This window comes from Pagrus major, chromosome 14 (assembly GCF_040436345.1).
Source record: "Pagrus major chromosome 14, Pma_NU_1.0".
Classification (NCBI taxonomy): domain Eukaryota; kingdom Metazoa; phylum Chordata; class Actinopteri; order Spariformes; family Sparidae; genus Pagrus; species Pagrus major.
In genome coordinates, this window is record NC_133228.1 from 19275603 (window position 1) to 19289347 (window position 13745).

The following is a 13745-nucleotide window of genomic DNA, read 5'->3' on the forward strand; positions in this document are numbered from 1 at the left end:
CTCCAAGCACACTTCCCTCCACATCAAGAGTTCGAGTCCCATGTGGAGCCAACTGACTGTTTTAAGAAAGTAGATATTTCAATAAAAGCATGACCTTTTCCAAATCCTAACCAAAAAATGGTCGGTTGTTTTAAGAAAAGAAGTTACTTGAAGATCTATTCCTTAACCTACATACCTGGTTGTTGTGTGATACCTACTGAGCCCGTTTTTCATTGGTTCAGGAGATTCACAAGTTACAGCTTGTAAATTCATAAGACTTTTACCCAGATGACCAGGGATCGAGTCACATGTGAAGCCAAAAGTCAATGGAAGTAGGAATTTTAATAAAAGCACAATCTTTCCCTTAACCTAACCAAGTAGTTTTTGTGCTTTTAGTTTGAAGGCGAAACTGGATGTTGCATGTGTGTTACTGCTAACTAGACCACAGCGTGAGATCTTATTGTTTTCAGGGGTAGGTGAGGCCCAACGCAACAGTGGGTCTATAGCGTGGTTTCAGCATGATACTGGGTTTTTGTGTGATACCTATTGAGCCTGTTTTTCATTGGTTTCAGGAGATTCACAAAGCTTGTAACTGCTTGGTTTGCTGCATACTAGATGTCATCTTGTTCCCTGTGACTGTACAAAATGTTAATCTTATTTCCTGAGCTCAATACACGTATTATTTCGCACTTTCAAACTTTTCTAAAGTAATTTCTGAATTCAAATCCCTTGTGGCTTCAGGACATTCCAAAACTTTTTTTTCAATACCCACTGAAATAACTGCAAAACACGTCATTGTCAAGCTGAACACTAGACTGTCATTTCAACTTCTTAAAATGTGACATTTTAGAGGTCTTCACACAACAAAAGTAAGGTTTTGTGCTTGAGAAACAGATGCTGGATTGAGATGTCAAATCATATTGGTCCAAAGCATGAAAGATGTACTTTGCTTTAAGAAGTTCAGACTTGCCTCTGAGGCTATTTTAAATCCGAGAGCATGAAAGAAAGTTGAAGAGATTGTCTTCACAGGATCAGTTCAGAGGACATCAGCCACAGTTTGGGTCTGCCATAGTTTTCGCTAGGTTTGGTGTTAGATTAGCCCACAGTGGCTTCAGCTCCACTCAAGTGTCCCTGGCAGAAATATCAGACATGAGATGGCGATGCGTTTGAAAATCCGTGGAGATTATTCTCGTGCACTGGGCTCGAGCATTAGACAGCGACGGCAGACAGTTTTGCCAACAGGAAGAATATCTGGAGAGATTTTCAAAAATTCTCACTTGGTGTCTCCCTCTGTGTTGGAAAGATCTATTGAAACATCATGTTCACGTTCTGGAAAACATGAAGGAAAGATGAAAAATGGAGGGAAGCAGTTGTAAAAAGATTACGGGGACTGTCTGGATGAGAAGACCCGAACCAAAGACACAAATCCTGCAGTGTTAACGAGCTGAAGATTTGCCTCTGAGAAGAAAGAAGTGGTCCAAGTGCTCCCTGTGTAAACTTAAATAACCCGCAGCATCACAGAGACCTGGACTTTGATGTTCGAGTAAGTGGTGAATTGCTGTCACATCTGACGGTGTCATTGATCTCACCTACGCGCTGATGAAACTGAGGAAAAGAAATGAAAGCCTCCATTAACAAAATCCCCAAAACGATTCTTGGAAAGACGAAAACATTCGAATAAAATGCCAAAGCTTGATTAAAATCACAACTCTGAAGCATTTACAGCCTCGCTCATCAAAGTTTGTTTGATGTTTTTTATATTTCGCGATAGTTAAGCAAATTGAAAGGCTTCGTTTGGACTTTTTTTCATTTTCTGCATCGACCAGAAGAGTCTCAACGATATTGGAAAGAAAATTTCAGTATATTCCAGCAAAACCTGGCACATTTACCATTAAAAACTCAAAAACATCCAATCAAAAAGCTTTAAATTCTGTTGTGTGTACAGCAAACACAGAGATTACACTGAGGATTCACTTTTGGCACTTGCAACAATGACGTGTTCTGAATTGACTACAATTGTAAAGCCTCTTGAGTTGCCTTGTGTCTGAATGGTGTGATATAAATAAACTTGCCTTAAGGCTCTGAATAATGTTTTAACTGGCTTTCTATAGACCACGTCACTGTGACGTCGCACTAACAACAACAGTCACTTCTAGGAAGACAACTGGCTGATTGCATTGCAGAGTTGTACTGAATTGTATTTCTGTAAGTTTAAAAAGATGTATAGTAAAACAGGATGGTCCGACCGATCTCATGTTTCTGCTTTGCTTATTGTAGCAGCGACATCTTGGACTAACTGTCAGTGTTGTGTTAACTGAAGCTGTCATTCATGCCGAGAGGTTTCCTACTCAGAAGTTATTGTAAGCAATCATTGTGATTGGTTCTACAGCATTGCTAGCTGAGGCTCATGGGTGTTGTAGTATGTACAGCTGAACTCTGAAAGATAAATTCGGCCCACGAGACAACGTCATCAGGCCCCTCACGTGTGTTTAACTTTTTAGATTAATCGCTTAATTTTTCTAGCAAGAACGTTTAATGTCAACAGAAGCACTTCAGTCAACCTGAAGCAGACAGATTAAAGAGAGGAGGACAATTGATTTTTCTTTTCTGTTTTCAAGGAATACAACCTCAGGCGACAGAGCAGTGTTTGACATGTTAGGGAGCGAGAGGGAATTACACGTTTCTCAGCTTTGGAGTGCATTTAGTTGAAAATAATTGTTTAAAAACGTGTCCACAAAAAGTGCCCTCCAGGCAATCCAAGTTTAGGACCCCCGATTTTAAAACAAACCAATGAAACAAAACATATTGCTCAATCATCCCCAGGCTCCTGGGTTTATATGTTAAAAAAAACATTGAAGACAACTGAAAAAACACTTTTAAAAGGGTAAGAAAACAACTTCCTGCACTTGGAGTTCAGCCCACTTTGTGACTCAATGTATATTTTACACTTTATTGAAGTGCTTTCTTTAAAACAGAGTGACTAACAGTGATTTAATAGTCTTTCTCAAGGACACTTGTGGTAGGAACTGAACCTGAGAGCTTCCTGTTCTTTGTAATAACAACACAAGCCTTCCTTCTGCTCCAGCCTTCCTTTTAAATGTCACCCCTTCTCCCTTTCTTCAGCATCTAATTGGCCATTAAATTATTAAAATATATAAAACGCTGAATCATGGCCGAGTGACCAGGCAGAAGAAACTCCATCTCCCTCTCCCTGTGGAAGGCAGCTTGAATCTCCGTCAGGATCTAACATGGCTTCTGGCAACCGACCGTTAAATTGGCCATCTGCAACTTTTTTCCCCCCTCTCTCCTGCAGTGGTAGCAGGCCGAGAGAGACTGGGGTCAGATGGGAGGAGAAGAAAGTTAGCTGCTATGTGTTATCTATATAATGGCAGGGATCTCCTGAGAGTAGGACGAGCCCAGGCAGACCAGGAGCTGCATTTTTCGAGTGCTTTAAAATCCGAGCCTCGGGCCTGTCTGACCACAGGAGAGAGGATAGATGGTGTCTGCTTGTTTTGATTAGGCAACTGAAGAGCCACTGTAAGGACTGTGGCTCTTCAGTCCTTACAGTCCTTACAGCTAAAGGACTGAGCCAAGAGAGAGTCAGCATGAAGGTACTGCCTGCATGCATGCATGTGTGTGTGTGTATGGGTTTCTCTTCATTCAGAATGTACAGTGGACTCCCTTTAGTGTCATACATGACTGATGACACTTTGTAGCCAAAAGATGGATGGATGGATTGTGGGTGCAGTGCGTGGACGTGGAGTGATGGGCCTGTTTCAGCATCCATTCAATCCGCTGTCACTCACGCGAGAAGAAAAATGCCTGAGGTGCCACATTGCAGCATACACTCAGGAAAAAATTAGAAATATCACAAAGAGGACTGACTGCATTCACAAGCGTGACTTAACCAAATCCTTACCTTCATATGTTCCGCTCTCTAGAAGGGCTCCACTTTTCTCCAATTCCATAAACCGGTCAACGGTCACGAAATTATAATCCACCCCGGGGACTTCTCCTTCCTTGGGCTGCCTGGTTGTGCCTGCAGGAGATAAGCGAGGAAGAGTTAGAGCTGCCGGAGCTTTGAACGCCTCATCACTGCTGAATGAAGGAGACTTTAAGTAAGAGTGTGTCTCTGTCAAGTGTTTTAGAAGAGATCAGAACAAACCGGAGCTGAAACACGCTGACCCTGACCCTGCTCTATTCATTAAGTGCCCTCTTTATTCCTTTTTGTCCTATTGCACAGCCGAGGCTGAATATTTGAACAGCGTGCTTTCAGAGCGGGGGGTGGGAGTGGCAAGGTACCATTTCAGGAGCTAAGTGATGCAATTTGGACACCAGGAGGGGAAATCAAGTCAATTTGCATGGAGCTGACAGCACATCGAGGGCTCCCTGACAGGGAGCTGCACTCCTGCCTGCTGACTACAACACCGCAGTGATGAAAATGTTTTTAATAGCAGCAATTTAAGTCAACTTTACTGACAAAAAAAACCAATGTGTGTCAAAGTATTTATGATGTTAAACTGAGGTACAAACGACTTCCTAAATACCTCATCGCCATGTGCTAATTAGACTTGTTAAACCTGATCCCGGCTGTGAGGACCCGCAGGCACCCTACCCCCGAGGTGCTGAATGGGTTTTTGTATCTGAGCGGGGGTTGTTCACACCACAAGAGGAGCCTGTAAAACACATTTGTTAGACCCTAACTGTGGCATATAAAGTATCCATCTGTGTGTTTTAAGGTTAGCAGGGGAGCGACTGTGTTACTGATCACCTCTGGTAGGTGGTGCAGGGTGATTTGACTTTAAAAGTCCACCTGACATCGCTCCTGCATCGCTAAGCAAGGTTGGAACAATGCCCGTGAGCGGTGGTGCGCGAAAGCCAGGAGTCTGCAGAGTTTCATTTCTTCCAAACACTGATTGCCAAACTTTACTGTTACACAAAGAGAACTAATCAGAAAAATTAGCTGTTCTTGAGATAACCCCGTGAGAGAAAATGGGCACTCTTAAACAAAATATGTCATTTCTGGGTCCTTCAGGCTAACAATGAAAACAAAGGTTTATTTCAACGTTTCAAAGACATTGTCAGTTTCAGAAAGGTTTCAGACGTCCTTCAACAAGCCCTTTGGCTAAACCATGCTGACCTTTTAAGAGGCAACAGAAGACGCTTTTTAGTTTTTCCTGGTCAGAAAAAGGGATGTGATCACCAGACCCTCGTCATCTTGTTGTTCGTCACCCTCATCACCCATCCTGTTATCATCCTTCATAAAATGTGAATCCCTTTCTTTGGTGCGCCAACTTTTCCAAATGCTGTCGGCGCCACTACATCTGACCGTCCCAGTTTTGAGCAGTATTTCTCAGGAGATTCATGTCCAAACATCTGGGTGGTACGACGTCTGAAGACAGTTGAAAAAGTATGATTGGATTGAAGACTTTGCCAGTTTTGAACCGAAGAAGACTTTTCATGCGAACAGCACTTCTTCAGCCAAAACCCTTGTCCGGAGATATGGATTCAACTTTCTCCAGGCGGCATCAAACAATGTAATGAACAGAAAATTAATCTAAATGAGGCCATTAAGCTGCTCGCCAAGTCTCTCCCAAGTTGTCTCGTTAATATGCTGAATAATTGGTCCTTAAACAGAGGAACTAAAGCCACAAAAGGCTTTACAATCAGCTCATCTGATGGCGACCGCAGCAGCCTGATTTTTGTTTACAGAAACTTCCGCTTGAATACTTGCAATCAAGTTGTCAAACATGACTGTCATATGGAAATAAGTGGCACCCTGTATGCACTTTTTCAAGCCTTCAAGCGGAAATGTACTGTCGACGACCTTTGAAGCCAAAACATCAAACTGGAACCTGCTGACTGAGTCATTTGTAAGAGCTTATAAGAGCAAATGAGCAGCAGGGAACGACGTTATGTGTTGGAAAAACTGTCGTGTAAAATGTACGCATGTGAGTGTGTGCATGGAGAGTTTCTTGATTGTGTTTGTCTGCATGGGGGCTTGTGTGTATACCCGTCAGATTAGCCTCCCTCACAGGGAGAGCTACTGACTGAGCAACACACACACATTTCAAAGAGGACCTTTGATGTTGCAGAACTATATTTAGCAGCATCTTCTGGTGGGGACTTCTCTCGGGTGACAATTTCTAAAAGGAGGCAACCACAATGCCTCTCGGTTTTCAGTCCTTTCTATGTGGGTCATGGTCCTGGAGTGCAAATCGGCGATTCACACACTCTGTGATAATGATATTAGGTATTTTTATCAAGGTTCAGTATATAATGATTATTTACTATTCTTTGATTACAGAAATTGGGACACTCATTAAGGTTAAATACTGCACCCATCATTTTGTCGGCCCGCGGGAGCTTGGATTCTCAAATCCCCTCAGGTGTGTTCTGGATTTGGGCCATTTCAGGAGTGTGGAAAGCTCCAGCTAAAAATAAGTATTGTTTTTTCTGCACAGGCATCCTTCCAATCTCTCAGGTTCCTGTATAACTAGGAGACCGAATGAGGCAGAGAAATAAAGACAGAGATTTAGATCCCAAAAGATAAACCAGAACGTACTTATGTCTGATGTCAGTGGAGATTGATGATAGGGAAGAAAATATCAAGCAAGATGGCGAATTACTTAAATCCTCTCAGAAACACTAGACATAAAGGACTTTGATGTAAACATCAAAGCATGCAAACGTGACTGCATGAAAAACCAGGAGATTCACTGATATTTAGAATTTAGAGTTACTCCAAAAAGGGTCAGCAGTTTGAAGCTTTTGGTTTTACTTTGAGTTGATGACTTGGAGCAGATAAAGCAGGAAACGACAGCTCATGAATCAAAGGTGTCACCTGCCTGAACTCTTTGTAAGACAAACATGAACACATATATATCATGGACGTAATTTAAGTTCCCTTTTGAAGGTATAATCCATCAGATTTTAAACATAGCAAACCCATTTTTTTGATACTAGTTATCCTGCTATAGCTTTTGAATGTGTCCACCACTCCATGCACATGCACGAGGGATGCACCGGCAATAACATATCCACATACTGAGCAACATTTGGAAGACAAGAAACATCTCATCTGCACATTGCATGTAATTTGTGCACATGCACATATGTCACTCAATGACGTAACCCAGCTGGGCAGAACAGTTGGTCTCAGGCATTTAGAAGAGGAAACATATTTGTGTCGGAACAAGTAAAACTGCATGGCTGAACAGCGAGGGGGAAGGAAGTGGCTGCCTTTAAACTGAACCCTGCAACCACCAGGACGCACGCAGGTTCCACCAAATCAACCAGAACTGTACCGAAAGATAGAAATAAAGGATAAAGGTTTTAAGTAGGCAAATATACCTCCTGTCTGTCTGAAAGCTATTTATGATTTCATGACAGTAGTTTAGTTTGTGGTAGATTTCGAGACAGCAAACTGTCCTGTTGAAAAAAGAATTACAACACAATGAGCAACGTGGAGGCCAGAACCGTCCGACCCGTATTAATTCCTAATTATAGACACCTTGAAGGGCATAATTCTGCTTATTCCAGGGTCACAGAAATTAAGATGATAAAATATAAATATAAATATACAAGGAATAACTCTGTTTCCCTGGCAACACCTGAGAGTTTGGCTAATAGCTGCAACCATCCCATAAGGTTCTTACGCAACGGAAACATTGTCGACTATTCCAGTAAAATTCAGATAAACAAGTCCGCTCAGCTCATAGAACCCTTTCACTCAGCTATTAGCCAGAAAGCTAACGTTATGCTAGCAAGATTCAAAGTCAGTCACGTGTTTCACATGACCAGCTAGCAAGTCCTAGCGTCGAGCTGCCGTATATTTTATATACAGGCTAAACCACATTCATTTAGATCAATGAAACAGACAGTTTGTAAGGAAAACTACTAGAGTAGGTCCAAAGGTGTCCGTATATCAGAAGTTAATTGACACCCTGCAGCCAAACAGAATGAAGTGGTAAAATTTGGGATTAACTTCACGATTAAAGCATGACGGGTATGGTAATGCATGACAACTCAATTTATGCGCTGGAGGCGTCATCTGCCGTGCAGCATTTAACAGAAGTATAAATCCTTCTTTAAACTTTACTGCCTCTCCAAAGACAATAAACAGATCAGGACTATAAATAGTGGATTAGTGAATAGCAGATCATCTGTCTCTTGCAGGAAATAGTAAAAGGAAATGCTTTTTTCTGCTGGGATGTAGGCCAACAAACCTGACAGAAGCAGGGCCCAAAAAGATAGACAGCAATGGCTATTGAGATTGTGGCAGTAGGAGTAAGATTCAAGTATAGGCAGAAACAGGGATGTATGAAGAGAGCCAGAATGGATGTTGTAGTGTGGGAAAAGGCTCTCATAACCAACAGCTACCGTGCTGTTCTGGAGCCACGTTCGACTCCACAACTACAGGCCACAAGTCCAACTCTCACTCGTGCAGCTGAGCACCATTACCAGACACCCCGGTCACAGCCAACACCTGAAGTGGTTTCATACCGGAACTTTTGCTCCTACGGATACATTAACATCGCTCTAAGCTATCCTTGTGTTAATAAAACACACCGTATTAAATGCACGACCTCGGCTATATTTGGCCTCACATTTGCATATTGCACAGTAAAAACTGTATAAACTGATCACAATTTGAACCTGAGATAACTGTAGGCAATATAAAAAGGCTCAACGGGGACCCAGACAGTCTCTGGAAAGCGGAAACATTGGCCTCTATTTGAAACAAAGGATTTATATCCAGAGAATATCCCCGAGGCGTCACAGAGTGAGTTTGTGCTGTGTATTCATGACGGGGAGTCAAAGCGCGTCCCTGAGGAAATGATTATACCATGACCATTCAAACTAAGCATTTCCATATAGTTAAAAACAATAGAAACAAAAGAAAAAATATCAGAAGTGACATATACTTTTGTCTCGGATGTATTGTTTCAAGCTGAATGTGAACGATAGCTCATGTGGTGTAATGTCCTTTAACTAAACATAGACAGAAGCAGAAAATAAGGAACATAATGCATGTCAGATGAGGAGAGACGTGATGACAATGGACAGTGTTGTGAAAATTAACAGTCCTTTCACAACTGTAGTTCAGTATATTGCATACATACATGAAGTTAAACAGACTGAAAGGTAACTCAGGACCCACATGTGCAAATCAAACTTCACACCCGTCCAAATAAACCACACAAACTGGGCAAATGGACCTCAGTCATTTTTAACCAAACCAAACAGGTTCGGTGTGAAAACACCCAAAGAAAGTCAGACAGTCTGTAGGACAGGTTGTCCTGTCCTGAAGTCTGAAAAAACATGGCACCTCCTTCTTTGTTAGCACCCTAAGCAGCTGAATCCGACCAAAACAGCCCTTTTTGTTAATTATGTCAGTCGAGAGAGAAAAAAATTGATTGGGATTACCAACCCTTGAATGTTTTTCTCATCTTCATGAGGTTGACATTTGTGGTTTTAATTAAAAAAGAAAACTAATTGCCATTAAATTTGTTAAAAACATTCATGTCACCCTCAGGAGGAATTGTAATAACTGTGTGGATGTCTTAAAGTTAGAGTAGGAAATGTATTGTAGAAGTTTTTTCTGTTTCATTTGTTTAACTTCTCTAAAGATCCGAACAACAATCACTAAATTAAATCCTCTGACAAAATTACAGGGGAAAAAATAAAAATCAACCTCACAAGAGCTGTAGGTTTTCCGTTATATCGTCTCAGTTTCCAAGTTCAAACACTTCTGGAAAGTTGTGATGTGTTTCGTCACACAATTTAAATATGGAAGCTGGTCTTTCCTGGCTGTCGTCTTTGATGTGTGTGATAGGGGAATCAATTAGCTAGACTTGAGAAAATGGTGACTTGTTGAACTCCTGTTAGGATTCAGCTGGGCAGTGGATATATCAGTGGACGTCTGTTATCATCATGAAATACACGCCTTTAATTCAAAGTGATAAAAACGTGCGTTAGCAAGACATCTTGGTTATTACTGTTAGCACTTAGCGGAGCTCAGCAACAGATGACTGTTTTCCCTAATGTAGTGACAATTGGTGGCAGTGACCGTACACTTAAATGAATTAACTACAACTACAGCACTGCGCATATTTTACTGTTATTGCTTTAGCTTTGAGTGGAAATTAACTTTAAGCAGCTTGTTAGCATCACTAAATGAATGTGTTAATTAATTCACCTCCTTCCTCATCTTTTAAATACACACAGCTAAATACAGGCCTTGCTAGCCATTCATTGAGTCCTTGTCTTAAGCCATAAAGAGTGCGATATCTGAATGTTGTTGAGTTCGAAAATCTGTAGTCTGGATGACAAGTACAGTGAGGTGAGAGGCTTCGATAAAGAAGTCCGTATTCATCCATCTACTGCATCATCCTTGCAAAAGATGATGCAGTCTTGTTCTTTATACCTTCCCTCTTTCATCTTGTACTCTACACACATTTCAAACGTAGACATTAAAAGAAATTTCATCTAGCGACTGAGTGGAAGTCGCCCTCTGCACAGTCTCAGTCGTGACAAAGCTTGAAAATTATTCTCTGACTCATCTGGTTGGATTTGACTTTTAAGAAAAAAAGGAAAAGTAAGTGCCCTTCACATTTTCTGCATTGGGTGTTATTACAGCAGCTGCCATACAACCGGAGGGAGAGCTCCGGCTTTATTATTCTGCTGGTAAAGTTCAGGTGCATCAGACCTGGTCGTGTGTTATGTGTCATACAGCTTTAAAGCCCCACTCCAGCCACTGTTACTTACTTTGTAACAGTTAATGTTCTTTTTCAAACAGAAAACGGGGGTGTGGTTAACAGATAACAGCATGGACATTAGCACGGATAAAGGCATGAATGGCAATAGCATGGATATTAACAAGGATAGCAACAGCAAGGAAGTTAGCATGGATAGCCTTAGCATGGACATTATTATTGATAGCAAAAGCATGGATATAGGCATGGACAGCAATAGCATGGATATTAGTATGGATAGCAACAGCATGGATCTTAATATGGATAGCAATAGTATGGATAATAGCATGGACAGCAGTTTATTCATGGGTTAACTGTAACCTGTACTGCACATTTAACTCACAAAAATATGAAATATCATAAAAATGCCAAAATACACTGGAGTGGGGTTTTAAGCCAAATATACTGTAGTAAAATATCTATTTATAAATGTACTGGGTACTGTAACAAGGGTAAACAGGGGTCAGGGGTGAGACAGAGTTATCTAGCCTCCCCTGTTCACCCTCCCTTTCTGTGCTGTCCTAACAGCCCAGTGTTGTAGACAAATGCCTCAGGCCGGACGTTAAAGACAGGTCCTGCCCTTTTTACGCCCTAAATCCTCTGTTATGACTGGCCAGGACAGCGTCAGCACTGCCCATTGTAACCACCCTAATCTAGCCATTAGCCAATTAGGAAGTGACGGGCAGCTGTAATGCCCTTGCATTAGAGGGATGGATTAGTTTTCCATTCAGCGCCTGCCTGCTGCCTGTGGGCAAATGGACTGATGGAGGACAGTGAACCGCTGCAGCGCGCCACCGAAAAAGCTGCTTTCACTGCACTTTGCCTCCATAGACGGCGAGCGTGGCGATGTGCTTATTCACTGTTTTCACTGATGATGCAGTGCAGGTTCTTAATCAACCGTGATTACATATCATTTAAGCGGTAATAAAGTCTATTGAGCAGTCAGTGCAGAGGAGGCTGCTGTTTTCACTGGGCTAATGATGAAAGTCAATGCCTTGCAGTCTATTCATATTGGCTGGGAGTGTTTTGGGTTCCCTGGCAAAGCACAGATGCAGAACTATACTCTTGGTTCTTGACCAAACAACAGTCCTTTTTTCTCTTCTGCACCACTTAATGAGATTTTAGGCTCGTTCGAGTTCAGTCAAGTTCAGCGGGAATGACTCTGTGTTGCTCCCCAGCTTATTGACAGCCAGTAATGTGGGATAGATTGGAGAAAGCCAGCCAGTGAACCACGCTCCCCTGCCTGCTGGACCTCTGCCGCCCTCCCCTGAATTCCATTAATAGCTCTGCCCTCCAGGAGGTGTTGGGTGGACCGCCTGTAACTCAGCCAGAGATATTGATGACTGCATCCTCCCCCAAGGAGAGAAGAGAGGAAGGGAGAACTGAGTGCGCAGGGCTGATAAGGTGATAAAAAGGTGGTAAAGGGGGGAATGTAAAGGGTGGTTCATCACGGAGGCCAGTATTTTAAAAGTGAAGGGTATTAATCTCCTGGCTGGTTCATTCTCTACAATGTATTGCACCTGCTCTGAAAGGAGATATATCACAGTTTTAAATCTGCATTTTTCATTCTACAGCATCTAAATAACTCATTTTAATGTGCATTAAAGAGACAAACAAGCAGAAAAAATAAGAGAACTACTTCCATCTTTCCTAAGATTTACCAACCCATTTCTCTCAGTAAATGATCCTTGTTATTCCTCACATATCCAAAAAAGAGCATTTCCTACTTGAACTTTATTGTAAGTACAAAACCTTCACATAACACAAAGCTAATAGTTTGAAAAATCACAGTGACACGGTTACTGCGAGCTCATGTAAGAAGATTAAAGGGGGCTGCTTGAAATCTAATTTATTCAAACACGTGTCAGTTTAAAGCCGGAGCCTCAAATCTTGCCAAACTACATCAAGGAAGGACAGGTTGTAGCATCTGATAATGTGATACGCTGTCAAAATGATAAGCCTTCACTGTAAATGGGCTGAAAAACGCAGTTAAATCATGTGATACACTAATGCACTTGTAGACATTTTGTCATCATATATTTTCAGTTTAATAACTTGCATGAATAATTAAAAATACTCATTTTAGTCATTCTCAGTCCCTCTTTAAGTTGGAAAGCATCAATATTACTGCAAGTTAACATGTTAAAATATTGTAATATGATACTGTATATTAAAGGCACCCTATGGAGTTACGTTTATTTACATTCAGTGTTGAATTCATTTACTTCCTCATGAAATATTCAGATTGCTACATCTGTTAGCACATTATTGCTACTGACTGTCAATCGTTGAAGAAGCAAGAAACCATAGCAGCAATGTTTATCAAGGTGCTAATTGCTCATGACACAAACTAAATGATAACATGCCAAAACACTATCAATCCATAGTAGTGGTGTAACGGAAACTAGTTGATCTGTGATCAATACAGACCCTCCCTGACAGTTCGGCACACACGTGAACCACAGATTAATAGCAAAATGTAATCACTGTAGTGTGAAATTCCATTTAAAGGAACTACTTAGTTGCAGTGTATACTGATACTGTATCCAGAGATCCCTCCCTTTTTTACACTTCTGTAACCCTAACCCCTGAAAAATCATCCAATCCATGACTCAAACCCGTGATAAGATCCAAACCGTGGGTTTTGTGATCCGTTGCAACCTTAATCCATAGTACTACTAATGATGAGAAGCTCCACAGAGTGCCTCTAATTAGCAAATCACTACACGATCAGAATACAAGGACAGCTGAACTGTCTAATCATGCAAAAAATGACCAGAAAGAATTTCACCCTTCACCTCCGGCTGAGTGATTCATCATTGCGAGTTCACACTAGAAAGTGAGCTTGTGACAATAAATAAACAGAAAGTTTAAAAACCGAATTACTCTAATCATTAAGGCTGACGAGTTGACTCCTGATTAGAGCCAAAATTATTCGTCGATTGACAGAAAATTAATCAGAAACTAATTTGCAAAGCCTCTAAAATTGGCTTTCAAACAAAACCGTCA

General features: G+C 41.4%; 1 protein-coding gene across 6 annotated transcripts in view; it reads right to left on the reverse strand.

The window, feature by feature from the left end:
• magi2a (membrane associated guanylate kinase, WW and PDZ domain containing 2a) overlaps window positions 1-13745 on the reverse strand; it is a 236973-nt gene that overhangs the window by 78636 nt on the left and 144592 nt on the right. For all 6 annotated transcript variants that reach the window (XM_073480363.1, XM_073480362.1, XM_073480361.1 and 3 more), the window contains exon 3: window positions 3899-4018. In XM_073480363.1, the coding sequence (XP_073336464.1) occupies window positions 3899-4018 (120 nt within the window). The remainder of the gene's footprint in view (window positions 1-3898; window positions 4019-13745) is intronic.